Source organism: Aureobasidium melanogenum (assembly GCF_000721775.1).
Source record: "Aureobasidium melanogenum CBS 110374 unplaced genomic scaffold scaffold_23, whole genome shotgun sequence".
NCBI lineage: Eukaryota > Fungi > Ascomycota > Dothideomycetes > Dothideales > Saccotheciaceae > Aureobasidium > Aureobasidium melanogenum.
The window spans coordinates 1-13,944 of record NW_024470075.1 but is presented as its reverse complement, the minus strand read 5'-3'; the positions used below and the strand labels follow the sequence as shown (position 1 = coordinate 13,944).

At 49.9% G+C, this 13,944-nt stretch overlaps 4 protein-coding genes across 4 annotated transcripts; 1 reads left to right on the top strand and 3 right to left on the bottom strand.

Moving 5' to 3' along the window:
• Nucleotides 1-4,460: 4,460 nt before the first annotated feature.
• Nucleotides 4,461-5,252, bottom strand: M437DRAFT_87246 (uncharacterized protein; the record flags this gene model as incomplete). The annotated part of the gene is made up of 2 exons (XM_041028605.1): nt 4,461-4,829; nt 4,890-5,252. 2 exons carry the CDS (start codon nt 5,250-5,252, stop codon nt 4,461-4,463), a joined length of 732 nt encoding a protein of 243 aa, XP_040876726.1.
• A 2,310-nt stretch (nt 5,253-7,562) lies between these two features.
• On the top strand, nt 7,563-7,865 carry M437DRAFT_87245 (uncharacterized protein; the record flags this gene model as incomplete). Its single annotated transcript, XM_041028604.1, has 1 exon — nt 7,563-7,865. One exon carries the CDS (start codon nt 7,563-7,565, stop codon nt 7,863-7,865), a length of 303 nt encoding a protein of 100 aa, XP_040876725.1.
• A 1,421-nt stretch (nt 7,866-9,286) lies between these two features.
• On the bottom strand, nt 9,287-10,292 carry M437DRAFT_68680 (uncharacterized protein; the record flags this gene model as incomplete). The annotated part of the gene is made up of 3 exons (XM_041025152.1): nt 9,287-9,367; nt 9,423-9,509; nt 10,002-10,292. The coding sequence occupies 3 exons, from the start codon at nt 10,290-10,292 to the stop codon at nt 9,287-9,289; spliced, it is 459 nt and encodes a 152-aa protein (XP_040876724.1).
• Nucleotides 10,293-13,034: 2,742 nt separating this feature from the next.
• Nucleotides 13,035-13,944, bottom strand: M437DRAFT_68679 (uncharacterized protein; the record flags this gene model as incomplete). Its single annotated transcript, XM_041025151.1, has 2 exons — nt 13,035-13,237; nt 13,287-13,944. Coding segments are annotated over 2 exons (861 nt in total), but the record flags the coding sequence as incomplete, so codon positions are not given.

Genomic DNA, 13,944 nt, shown 5'->3' with positions numbered 1-13,944 from the left:
GAGTTCTGCAAAGAAAGGTAGGTATGTTATGAAGACAGTATGCGAAGCTACTTCTGACACTTCCAGCCCTGCTATGCGGTCTCATCCTTAGCCGACTGCCCTGGGTTGAGCAACGAAGTCTCCATGAAGGCTGGAAGCAGACGAGAGTCGAGCTCTCACATCAACACTCCAAGAGTGTTACCGATGTCCATTTATCGGATTAGGTACTCCCGATTCCGTCGCATGACCTCTGCATAAGAGTCACGAAGCGCAGCAGAAGGCTCGTCGTAGTGCTTTGAGCCTCTGATCCCAGCACCACCACATTGACTGAAGTTGTGTCGGTCTAGATTGGTGGCTTCAATGCAACCGAAGGCCTGCGGAGCAGAGCCGAGAGTAAGAGTAGTATGACCACCATTATAGCTGATCAATGACAAGTTGGCGGTCAATGCAATGTCTAATGAAGCAAGGACAAACTGACCTTTCGATACGATACAATGTCGCTCAAGGGACTTTCCTCTTCTCTTTCGAGATACTCTCAATCAATAGGAGCCCCAGATCGAGGTAAGCAAGGGAGGATTGGGCCTTCATGGTGAGTACTAATTATCCTCACCGGCATTTGCTCTGAGACGAAATCCGTGAAAGGCATCTGCCCAGCGGTTGCTCATGGATTCGTGAAGAGAGTCCTGGTTATCGCGCACTATACCACCCCACTTCGATATTTCGCCATCTAAGGAAGTTGGGAAACTGCAAGGGAGGCAGATTTAAGTTTGAGGTGACACATTACTTTCTCCCATTGTGTCAATGTTATGTGTTGGAGAACCATATATAGAAGAGCGATGGTTCAAGTTTGAGAAAACGGGAATGACACTTCGAATATAGCATTGAAGCTTCTGTTGATGTTTGATATGTCGTTGGAGACAGATGTCTTCAGGAGTGGTAATGCAAGAACTCTTTCCTGGACGCGACAGGGTCATCTAGTCAGCATTCAGCTCGTGCCAGGAATTTGCCTGGCCCACAGCGCAGGTAGGTGCAGAATTCAATTCATCTTTAGCTCGTGTCCTACTGCCGCTTATATCTTTATGATGCATGAAGGTTCGATACCCGTGCTACAACGCCTCTCATTGCACCGCCATATATGGACAGCGCATAGCCACTGTACTATCATGCTGTCTGCGTGCAGCATCTTGGGGATGCCTTCGATACAAAGTTCCCTGGGCAAACGCTAGATCTCTTTGTCCGAACAACGACCCATTTCGAAGTCAGTGACAATACATACCATGTGGGCTCTAAGCATACGCCATTCCAAATCTTTTGTACCGCTGAGGTGATGCCGGCCCTATGCTGATGAAGGATACCATGAATACGAGGTTCAAATTCGCGAGCAATCTTCAGATGGCCAACGAAGCTTTGCCGAATCAAGAGTCAGAGAGCCGTACTGTCTAAAAGCGTATTGTCGCAAACAGTTGACTGTGTTTCGACTGCAAGGGCAAGATCCTCAGCAGAGTTCAAACAGCCGGTCAATATATTGATCCTCGACGTCAAGTGTGCCATAGCTCAGCAACGTGACAAGAAGAAGGCATCTGGTGCCACCTTTTGAATCTCCTCATTGCCAGGGGTTTGATGGACATGCAACTCAATCTGCGGACACTGGTCCAGCGCGATTTCTCTTGATCTGTGCAGAAGTTGAAGACAACGCAACTTAGTATCAATGTCAGAAGTCGAGGACATCAGACGAAGAGTAAGTTGGATCACGGCCATTGCAAGATCTTCGGCACTCAATGCATCGCGACCAACATCCTTCTTGCTCTGCGCAGAAGCTGAAGAAAACCCAACTCAGTATCAGTGTCAGAAGTCGGGGAGATCAGACGAAGAGTAAGTTGGAAAATCAGCCTTGGCCAAGAGTATAGAATTGACGCACTCGTCTCTTACACACAGCTACCGAGAGTATTGGAAACGCCGGAAGAGAAAACCACGGCATGCGTTCTTGCGGCCTCAAGCACCAGGCATTATCCGAAAGACTGAAAGGGTGCGATACATCTCTGTGTGATACGTAACCCCCAGATCGTTGAGTGTAGTGGACGTTTCCATGGGTTTTTGCAGAACATTTGTCTGCTAGTTCTTGACGGTAGACACGTCGTCCTCGTCGTCAACTGTAAGATCGACAACCATGGTACGATCGCATAGCTTACCAAACCGAGCAGTTGTTGTTGGGTTCTATGATTGAGGCTCGGGCTTGCCTCGCTCTAGGAATTTCGATGCCCCCTTTTCCCGTCAATTCCATTCATATTTGCCCTTGCAAATTCGATTGTCGTTGTGTTCATGGCCTGGCTTCTACCTTGAGCAAGAGCCCGGGCGCCATTCATCGTGGCTGTACCCCGATAAAATTGTTGTCCGACATGAAGTAAAACGGGGAGAGCGGCTCAACACCGACCGTACTGATTTCGATGTTTCTATGCTAACTGATTCAACGAAGACCAATCATAGTGCGGATAGAACACAGGCCTTGAAATGAAGACGTTGATTGGAAGTGGCTTCGCTGACCGGGAAATGATCTTTTGATGTGGCTGTTCTCGATGTTCGAATGGTCTACATGCTAGTTGATTGATGTGTTGTTCTCTTCGAGACACTGATCTGGCAGAGTTGGCGCACATTGACGACTGGAAGGAGAACCCGGTAAAGCGCACCTTTGACCGAAAGGAATAGCTCCACTGACTTCATAATCTTGCTGTATAAGTGCGATCTCTTTCTTGACGATTGCGAGAGAAGCGATTCAACGAAACTGGAGCCATAGTTGGATTTGAATACATAGAGTACCGCATCGGCAAAGGGCAGTACTTGGCTTGAGTTGTGCTGTCGTGTGAGGATCGTGTTTTGCCTGATCATCTCCGCGCATAAGGACATCGTCACAGGAAGCCTCTGAGTTTCTCGATGGGAGTTTTGCTCCAGCCAGCGGATGTGATGAGCTGGGACCCGTACTGAACTCGACAACGATAGGTTGCATACGATAATACTGTGGGTCGATGGCTCCAATATCAGATATATCCTGTTTCATCAGACGCCAATTTGACACAAGCATGCTATGAGCATCACCAGCACGACATACTCGGTGACTGATCGTAGAATATCTTCCGGTGTCGGGAAGATGTGGAGTAGGGCGATTACCTCTCTCTTGCAGGCAATATTCTGCTTGTACCTGATCTCATGAGGTTATAACAACAAGAGTCAAGGACTAAACGCTTGTGCTGTGCAGATGTTATGAATTCAAAGACTAGAATACATCTAGACACCCATGGTGTAGGTGTACGGCATGGCATACAAATCCTCAAGCACAAAAGGGTGGGACTAGAACATCAGTCGAGGGCAAGCAAGTCTTGAAAGGGGTTCTCGATATATCCATCAGACCAGATACGCATAGGTTCTGGGCACTAGAGTCGGTTTGGAGTCCTGTTATGGCAAGAACAGATCACCTGAGAAGGCTTCTCCCAAAAAAGTTGGTGATTGGTACTACGATACGCTTTCGAGACTTTGGGACAACGTTTGTATCGTAAGAAATCCAAAGGCACAACGAAAGGTCCCTTTGTTCTCTCGTTCAGAGATTGGCTGCATTTTGGCTTTCCATGAGCGAACTTCCAAAAAAGGCAGGGTGGTGTGCTATTTGTGATTACCGTAGCGAATAGTGATGTCTTGTTCCCTGGTGAACGCGAGAGTCAAGGAGCTGAGACTTCTTCTACGACGTCTAAGAAAGGGTACAGCAGTCTAGCTAGATTCTAAGGCTCCATCTGGCGGCATCGTTGCAGCCAATCATGGTGCCTTTATGTGTGAGAATGCCGTCTTAGCCGTGGGGTTATTCTTAGATGAATACATGTTCGTTGTACGGGAATTGAGGGAAATGCTACCTGCTTGTTTTTCTTCAATGTTCAGGTTGCCATCAAGTTCCATTGCATAAGTCGTGGCGAGTATGATATCATTTTTCACCTTCTCCATCGAAAACTCCAACCATTCCAGGTGACTCTCACGCCAAAAATGGGCACTGAACCTTCCCTCAGAACCATCGCTTCCGTCCCTGATCAAGGCAAATGTGCCTCACTGTTATGACTGGGGCTTGGGATCATATTTGTTCTTGGTACAAAGCTTTTTGTCGATGGCCAGCCATCTTCTGATTTTGGTGTGAACACCAGAAGGGTGTTGTTGTTTTTATTGCTACCATCGTGCGATAGGCGGACGTGGTAGTGCCCATGTGGGAAGAAGCGAGCGTGATGACGATTAGATGTCGCTCAGAAACCCAAAGTAAATTTCTCCTGTGCTGGAGGTATTTCATAGACGATATTATGCGGCTTTCAATCTCCTCAACGGTGACCGTTCCAGGATGGTAACATTATTCTCGATGGTGATAGCATAACAGATACGTCGGCTGTGGGTTGATTATCCTTGATGTGCGACATGGTGCAATTCTCAATGTTCTTCCAGGAAGAACATTCCTGTCATCTCAACGACCTTGGGGAATTGTTACATTCACCTAAGGCCTTCTTCATAGCAATCACTTCCTGATCAACATAACATGCAAAATCATCATCGTGAAAGTAGGTCATGATGGTAGCGGGAGGCTTGCCCTGACCGACCTTGTTCATCCAGCCGTTTCTGGCGAGAGACGTGATGTGCTTCTTGATGTTCTCGTTGGTGATCATCTCGACACGGTAGCCGTTGGTTCCGACAGCGGTAGCGTAACGAGTGCCCTGGACATTCATCGAGACGGTCATGGCAGCCATAGAAGGTCCCCTCAGACCAGGAGTAGAGTAAAAGACGTCGGCGCCAATGACGACCGTGGAGTTCTCGAGAATACCCTTGATGACCTGAGCGGTAAAGGCAGTGTTGGTTTATCCGCCCAGCTTGGCGTTGAACTCCATCAGCACGTTGGAGATGTATTGAGGTTGAGCCTTCTGAGCGTGGGCGTATTGGACACATCGAGAAGGGATGCCGAGCTTGCATTCGCAGTAGCGTTTGATCTTGCCGTAGACGACGCTGTTCTTGTCCATGAGAATGAACATCAAGATCTGGAGCTTCTGCTTGTGCTTGTTGCCAGCAGCAGTAAAGGCCTCCTGTGCGAAGCTGGCAGGGTCAGGGTTTGATGGGTAGTGAATCGCAGGGTTCATCATGGTAGGAGGAAGTGATGCGCCATGAGTATTGTAAGGCTGAGCCTTCTGAAAGTAGGCGTAATCAACACGTTGGAGATGTATTGAGGTTGAGCCTTCTGAGCGTGGGCGTATTGGACACATCGAGAAGGGATGCCAAGCTTGCATTCGCAGTAGCGCTTGATCTTTCCATAGACCACGCTATTCTTGTCCATGAGAATGAACATCAAGATCTGGGGCTTTGCTTGTGCTTGTTACAGCGAAGGCCTCCTGTGTGAAGCTGGCAGGGCCGGGGTCTGCTGGATAGTGGATCGCAGAGTTGATCATGGCAGGAGGAAGTGATGCCCATTGCTATCTGAGCGAAGGCCTTGACGAATCTTTCAACAGCGGCATTGTCGACTTGGAATCTGCCAGGAAAGTTGCTGAGACCCTTCTAGGAGCGAGGCAGTGTTTTTCCAGCCGTCTGACTTGGCATTGAACTTCTTTACACATATAAAATTTATTGAGACTATACCCTGAACGTGAGTGTACCGCGCACGCTGAGAAGAAGTGCCAGGCTTGCACTAGCAGTAGCGCTTGGTCTTCCCACAACAACACCGTTGCCCATACCCATCAGAAAAAGTATCGCAATCCAGGATCTGGGCCTTCTTGCAGTGCTTGTCACCAGCAGCAGTATAGGGGGTTTTTTTTTTGTGCGAGACTGGCGGAGTGAGGTTGGAGCGCTGGTGAATTGCAGTGTCCAACGTGGCAAGGAGAACTGATGATGCCTCGGCGGTGAGGTGAAGCAGGTGCCAGTTGGTGGGTATATGACTGAAAGGTAATGTCAAGCCGGCAGGGTCTGTGTCTGGGGTGCAGAGGTCGATTCAGTTGGGGATGATGACTTTGGAGCTTCAGGCTGGACGCAGGTTCACCATGCGGGGCGAGCATGTCCCTGCGCTTTTGCAGGATTCGATGGGACTATGCCAGTGTGACAAGTGACTTTTCCCAATCATCTAGCATCCGTTCTTGACTGGGGGTGATTGCACCAGATGAATGTCGCAGACCGGCTCGTGATCGTGGGCGCATGGTTGGCCTCTTTCTTGTCCGGATGGAGAGAAGACACGATGCTATGATACCGCTAACGGTAGCTACTGAAGCTCTGCGCGCCGAATGTCTGTAGTAGCTCTTGTGGGAATTTGGCTCATGCAAACATGCACTAGGACGGCGCGGAAGTGTTGTAAGAGGTTGCCTTTGAATTGTGTCGATACGATGCGGTGCGATGGTTCGAATTCGTAGAAAACAGATCGACTGGTGGCTATTGGAATGGGCGACAGCCAGCTCTGAGTTCTGTAACTGGCAGATGAGCTAAAAGTGACTTCAAGAGCCTGACCGATGTGCGGAGTGTGAATAACGGCGATGGAATCAGGGGTGCTGGGCCGGGACACGGTAGGATGGCCGTGTTACGCTGAGTGCTTGGGCTCGATAATGATCGTCTTCTTCGAGTAATCTTACCCCCGCATGCTACGGAACCCCCTAAGAGGCAATGGACCCCCGAATACCTGTTGCTGTCAACCACCAAAGAGCTTTTGCCAGAGCGGCTTTCGGCACTTGATTACTTTGGCGCATCCTCGCACTTTTGTCTTCTGCTCTCTAGTGATCCGGAGGAAAAGTCGAACGAGCTGCCCCGGTATAGCAAAATTGTCGTTGCTTGGCTGATTCTAAATGGCAGACCCCACATGCATCAACCAAAACGGGGCCGAACATATTCTGAATGTCCCTTGCTAGTAGCCACGCACAGCCAAGGTAGCACACCGAGCCCTTATGTTGATGCTGTTCTCGCTAAACGTTGAGCCATTCCCCAAAATACAATCCTCTTGCTCTGCGAGCCTTACGCAGCCATCTATATCTTCGATTGATAATCTTCTCGCTAGTGAAGAACTCGATTCGCCGTGAACGATAGTGTACCTCGTTGCTAAGTATGAATAACCACCACCACCACCACCACCACCACCATTAGCATCATCACCATCTTCATAAAGTCGAGCACCTGTACAGCGTAAGAAAGCTTCGCAGCAACCACGCGCTAACTTCACGATACCGGTACAAAGTTTGTTCACTTCGAGAACCAATCTATCTAAGACCTACACCCTCTCGATTTGATATCACCTTTCTCAAACAACTAAATCATTGCCTTCTTGGGATCGACATCTTCTTGTTCAAGGAGAACTTTTTCCCTCGCAAATAAGCCAGACCCTCGCTCAAACAGCCTAGAGGCTTCATCGGTTTTCGAGTCGACATAATCAATCCCTGCTCCATATCCTCTTCATGTCTCGTGTAAGCAACATGATCGTCAACAAATCATCCTGTACATTCACCTACATGGTTCATGACTCATGATGTGGTTGCTTGGCCGGGGTCCTTTCTAGTTGCCGCTCCGTATACTTTTCCTATCGCATCGTCCGAAAAGTATACGCAATGCCTTTCAGGAGAACAGCAACAACCGAGCCAGCAAACTTGGCGACACTGAGGGCACCTTACTCTATGACGATGACTCCAACGGCTGTGCTCACGCTCCCAAGCGAGCTCGTCCAGGCATCTTCGTCGCGACCGGAGCTGATCACAAGAACCACTCATGCCTTCCTCAAGCGCTGCAACACTCCAAAGTTCCTCGTCATCATCGCCTCTAAGCGCCACCATGTGCGCTTCTTCTCTCAAAGCGGCGGCGACAAGAACAACGACGCTCTTCCAGGCACCCTCGTCGAGACTGAAGTCACATAGCCTTACGAGAACGACTTTTACCTCTGCGCCCACGCGGCCATTAAGGGCACAGCTCGCCTTGTCAACTACAACGTCCTGCTTAATTGCTTAACGAGCCTTCGTGGCCGAACGAGAAGATCCAGACCGCGATCTACAAGCACTCCTACTAGCACATCCATGCGACCACCCTAGTCTCTCTCTTCCCCGCCGTTTACTACGTTTACATCGCCTCTCTACGCAGTGCTCACTATAGCAAGGGTTTCGGTGTCGCCGACGACGCTTAGAACACTGTGAGCCCCAGCGCCGCGGGTCGTGCTGAGCTGATCTTCCCTCCTCTGTTGCCCATGGCTAGCCCTACAGTCATGAACCACGACATGTGGTACATTTAGATGCGCCAGTTTACTGAGTTGGAACCTGGTTAGCTGAGCCGGCGAGTTCATTTCGGTCCCGGCCGTCTACTACGCCCACATCGCCTCTCTTCCCGGCTGTCTACTACGCCCACATCGCCTCTCTCCGGTGCTCACCACAGCAAGGGCTTCGGTGTGGCCAACGACGCGCAGAGCACTGTGAGCCCCGGCGCCACTCGCAGTGCTGAGCTGGTCTTCCTCCCCTCCTGCTCATGACTGACCCCCACTCATGAACCCTGACATGTGGTACATTTGGATGCGATAGTCGTTGGGAAATGGTTGAAGCCGGAAGTTGACATAAGTTGCGACACTACTCCGTGAGTCTCTGTCTAGGTGTAGTTGATTCCTTGCCCTTTGGTCTGAGACTGCGCACCAGGCACTGATGTTTTTTCGAAGGCATGGGGCTTGAGAGATTGAGGGGGTGAGCCTACGAACACGTTGATGCGATATCGAAGCCTGCGTTCGATGAAGGACCACCTCCCATATTGCAGCTCATTGTATCTTGCATCAAAATGAGCTGCAAGACTAATCTGACTAGCTACATCGCGATCTTGAGGCTGTTGTACCCCAAAGATGTTCGGTGGGTGCTTGGGGTCAAAGACAAAGTTCTTGCACTTTCGAAGCAATCGCATTTAATTTTATGTTATTTTCTTAAAAGGGAGTCCTTCCATCTGTACGTGGCCGAAAAGTTTTCCACTTACTTGGCTTAAGTCGCATATGTCAAAGTAGCAACCACATCCCAGAGGCCGAGGTCAGCCATGGTTAGTAAACATGTGTGAGCATGGGATGCCCTTGGGTGCCACCAGTCCAACCGAAGAGGTGATGGGCTGGCTGTCACATCTTGCATCGATTTCAATCACTACGGGACTTTCGATTTATAATATGGAAAAGGTTTGCATTACTTGGTTACTCAAAACCACCTTTCTCAAAGAGTGGTCGATGTCTGGCTGGAGAGTGATGAAGTGCAACAATTTTCGCGTGGGCAAAGTAGACGTGATGGAATTCTACTGCGGCTTGGTCAGATTGGTGTCCCCTCTACATGCCCCAATCGGCATTAGGGTCCCAATCGTTGGTCGCGTCTTCACGCTTGGCTCTCTTGATAGCTCCGGTGGTGTACTGCTTGATGTGTCAATCCTGAGCCGCGCCGAGATTCTGCGTGACGGGTACATACGCATGGTTTGACGAACCAGCTCCATCTGTTGAGTCTGATGATGTCCCCATCACCCAAGTGGCGTGGTACACGACCCCAGTGGGCAGTCTGTTTATAGTGTTAGCTTGCATTACGCATGTATGCAATTTGTTGCCAACCTCGGAGTGTTTCTCAACACAGATACGACAACGCGCATAGAAACCCAGCTTGCGTTGGAACTTGGAGAAGGCGGTGCGACCCTTGTGCTTGCCGCAGCTAGCGCACTGGCGAAGCTCGGCGAACCTGCTCATGGTTGTGGTTGGTGGGCTTGAGAGTCGCGCTTGAAAGTGTGGAGAATACAGCATATACTCAATGAGAAACGTAATCCTGTGCTGAACCCTTTGTGCATACAGCCAAAAGTCTTGGCGGTCTCCGAGTAGGGAGCAGCCCTTCACAAGGACCACCCCTTGCAAGACAAGACTATCCCGTAATCGCAGTTGGTCGAGCGACAATGCAGACACAGATATGACAACACACCGCTTGTCTTCGCATTGGTGTTATCTCGTTTGCTGTTCTTCCTCTCCATTTCTATCCAAGGACAGCGAACACAAAAGGTCTTACCTCGTGGAAATGACCGATAATCATTACGTCAATGTCCATTCGGTTGCCTGTCGGGTGTTCTTCTTGTGGGATAGTCGACTCAAGAATCAACAGTCCGACAGACACCTCAAGATGGACTACCAATGGCAATATCCTATGCTTTGATTCAGACCCTCTGTTCCTATTGCCCAGTCTGTACCAGATCGATCGACTCCCATCAACGTTCTTGACAACGAACGATGTACATGCTCGAATTGGACAACGCTGACCAGTTTGAGTCCTTATCCACATGCGTGTCCTATACCGGCGCATTGCGTTGGTCGGACATACCTCAACTAACCTTCCTTGTCGTCATCACTGCTCCATTGAGTATCTCAGCGAGGGGTTTCAGCCCGGTCTTGCTCGGGGTGTTATCTGGATGATGCCAAGTTCCTAGTCGATCATCAGTATTCTCAAAACAAAGGTTGTCAATATTGAGACTAGGGACAGAACCTGCCGCTGTGATGCTTGGTGTTCGACGTTCAACCTTACTGAATACATCGCTGGTCCTGTCTCCTTATACTCAAGGGACAATCGATCTTTGAAGAGACAACCCGACAAGCTCTGAGAACGGCACCACTTCGATGAACACTCTCAACAAAAAGCCACCATCAAGCTTTTGTGAGTGCCCGTCGGTGGTTCCTGCTGACAATTGTGTATATCAATTGCGCAGCAGATCGCTCCTGAAATTGAAGAGGTCGACGCCCTGTCGATATCCTTCGTGTCATCAAGGCAGTGGCCAACGCATACGACTGCAACGATCTCCGCATCGAAGACCTTTGTCTGCATAGCACCCCATGTCCTCGATCGAGTTCCGTTGCTGCAGACCCCAGCCAGCAAGTCCTCTGTTGCATCCACCTGGCACCAATGCTACAAATTCATCCTCTCCGTTCTCAAGTAGCATTACATGTCAGTGTAAGGTCGAGCTAGCACTGCCCACTACCGTACCCTACTGAAGGTTTACAAACACGCCGTCGATCTCACGACAATTGCGCTTTGAAGTTTGAAAATGTAAAACACGGCAGGTCGTGTTTCATTCAGCCAACGCTACTTACAAGAAGTTATGAAGTTTGAATTGTGACGATGAAGAGTTGTGCGGAGCCTACGAACACCCTTGGATGATGGGCTGAGACGTATATTGTCTTCATGACTATCCGACACATCAGCTCTACACCTCGAATCAAATTGTCTTGGAACCTTCGACATTTGGGTAATGACATCACCTGGGCCGTTGTTGGTTCTTCTTTGCCTGTTTCGACCTGGAAGCCCTCTTTGTTCCGACAAAGGCTCGCAATGCCATGAGAAAGATTGCGGTTGCTGTCATTTCAACTCCGACTGGAAGCCTGCCACGAGGTGTCATAATGAAAGCCATCCGAATGGTTTCCAAGCGCTTGAAGAATAGGTGTTCCACCTTCTTGCATATGATGTTTTTATTGCGGAGAGAGATCAAGTCAAGACGCGCTCTTCTCTGTCCGTACCCACGCCCCTGCTGTCAGTCCCCTTCCAACTCTGTTCTGAGCTTAACTTTGGAAATCCCGAACTCAATGGGCGCCAGTTGCATGTCCATCGCCTGGCAACTTGAGGTTTTTGACAATCGATTGAAACAGTTCCAAGTCAGCCACGCCGTACATCCTTGTATCGTTTCTTTGAATGATCCGATCTTACATACCACGTTGGCCCCCTCCCTGTGAGACAAGACCATTCTTCTAGTAAACACCGATGATGCTGCTTTTATGCGAGCCCCTTTTTTATGTGTACTGTCCAGCGGCGACACTTGACTTCCATCAAGCAAAAGTGTCCCTTCGCCAATGTAAATATTTCTATGCTTTCCCTTTCAGCCGGAACTGGATCATCTCTTAGTCGAACACTAACGACTCCAGGTTAGATTTTGTCAACAGCAATCAATCATCTCAACTACACAAGCGTTTGCAGTGGCAAAGGACTCCTCTAGCCTCGTTCTCTCTCAGTACTCAGACACGCATGGCAAGCAGGTAACACATTCCTCATCTCATGGTATAGCGGGACCTCGAATGTCTGAGATTCCACGTCTAGTCAACTATACAGAGACACTATCAACATATCCTCTCAGAGATCATGCCCTGATCCTATGAACAAACCAAGACACTTCTGGACCTTGTCTGGACTACAATCGACGCTTGAGATTCCGCCGCAATGGTACCAAAAACGATCGCATAAAATGGCGGAAGTATCGTTCCTGGCTTCATCACGAGTCACCCTACATGTCCTCGCCTGCTCTCGCATCAGACCCATTCCAACGAGTATGTGAAGAAATACAGCACTGATCTGAACAGAAGATACTCGAGGTATTGACCAAGCCTGTGGTAGTAAGGTGGTATTGTTTCGGGCGTTGCATGAGACCATTGAGCAAATAGATCAGAGTTGGTACACGGTTCTCCAGATCATCATATCTAGACCTAAAGATTCATTTGCAGCCCCGGCTGGGAGACCATTCAGTGATGGTGACAACAGTGCTGGCCCATGCCCCAAGTCTCGAGCTGGGCTCAGAGAGGTACAGCGCTCACACAGCAGATAGTATTCATTGCTATACCTGGTTTATGTTTTCTGACTCGATGAAGGGTTTGAGATATCTGAGCTGACGACCTCTCCTGAACTCGTGCATGGTATACTGCAAGAGGAAGGTGCTCCGTTGCACTGTCCGAGGGATAAGCTATGTCGTTCGTCTGGTCGATCGTTCAAATTGTCCAATGTCTGTCTTGATGAATAGGAGACTCCCCACCGTGCCCCAGAGGACGGACTAATGCAGCTGAGAGTTGAATACTTTTGTGATTGTCGTTTGTGGCTATTGAACATGAGGTCACGAGGGGAAAGACATGTGCACAGGAATACAGAATGTATGTAGAACTCTCTTGATTTGTTTACCATCGTCTCCTCCTTGGAGCTGAAATGCTCTGTGTCTATTTTACAATGTTGATGTCATTTGACTTGTGCGAGCGGTCTGACCAACGGCAGCAAAAGTCCGAGTCGTGGCGGGGCTTAGCAGTTCCAGCGACACTTCTCGTTGCCACACTTGTTGCAGATCAAGATCAATTCGGGATAGTTGATGTCGTCAACTACACCTCTGAACTGCGAGTTGAAGTTGATGGAGCAGTCGTTGCAAGCTCTGTGGTCAAGATCGTATTGGCGCAGTGCCGTGAGAACATTGCGCAGACGGCCGTCGTCGGAAGGAACCGAGGGACCTGTCTGTATTAGCAAACGAAATGTAAGAGAAGGGTGTATAGGGCTTACCAGTGCGTGCATCGTTGAGCTGACCCTCAAGGAACGCGACACGGTCCGAGAGCCTCTTGATAGTCTTGTCTTTCTGATCGGCAGACTCACCACTCTCACCCTTGTCAATGCCCTTGCCCTTGTCAATGGTGGTGGCGGTCATGACAGAAGGAGGCTGAGGGCCACCAGCAGAAGCGGTGGGCTGAGGGCCACCAGCAGAAGCGGTAGGCTGAGTAGAAGTTGAAGAAGTGTCGATGGCAAGACCAGGTTGAGCAGATGCAGATCCAGCGGGCACGAAGGGGCTAGCCTCGGTGTTCATCTCGTTAGAAGCTCTCTGTGCGAGTAGCTTTCTGTGGGGAGCGAGACGACTCTTGTTCTCCTTGGTGGCAACAGTAGCCTGGGTGGGTGCGGGCGAGGAAGTAGCACCAGGAACGGGAGCGGCGACGGTGAGTGAGGGAGGAGCTGCGCCGGTGATGAGAGGCGAGGCAGGAGGTGAGGCGCCGGCGATGAGAGGCGAGGCATGACCCGTAACATCATGGACGGGCGAGGCAGGAGGGGAGGCGCCGGCGATGGGTGAGGCAAGAGCTGAACCCTTGATGACGGGCGAGGTAGGAGGTGAGGCGCCGGCGATGAGAGGCGAGGCATGACCCGTAACATCATGGACGGGCGAGGCAGGAGG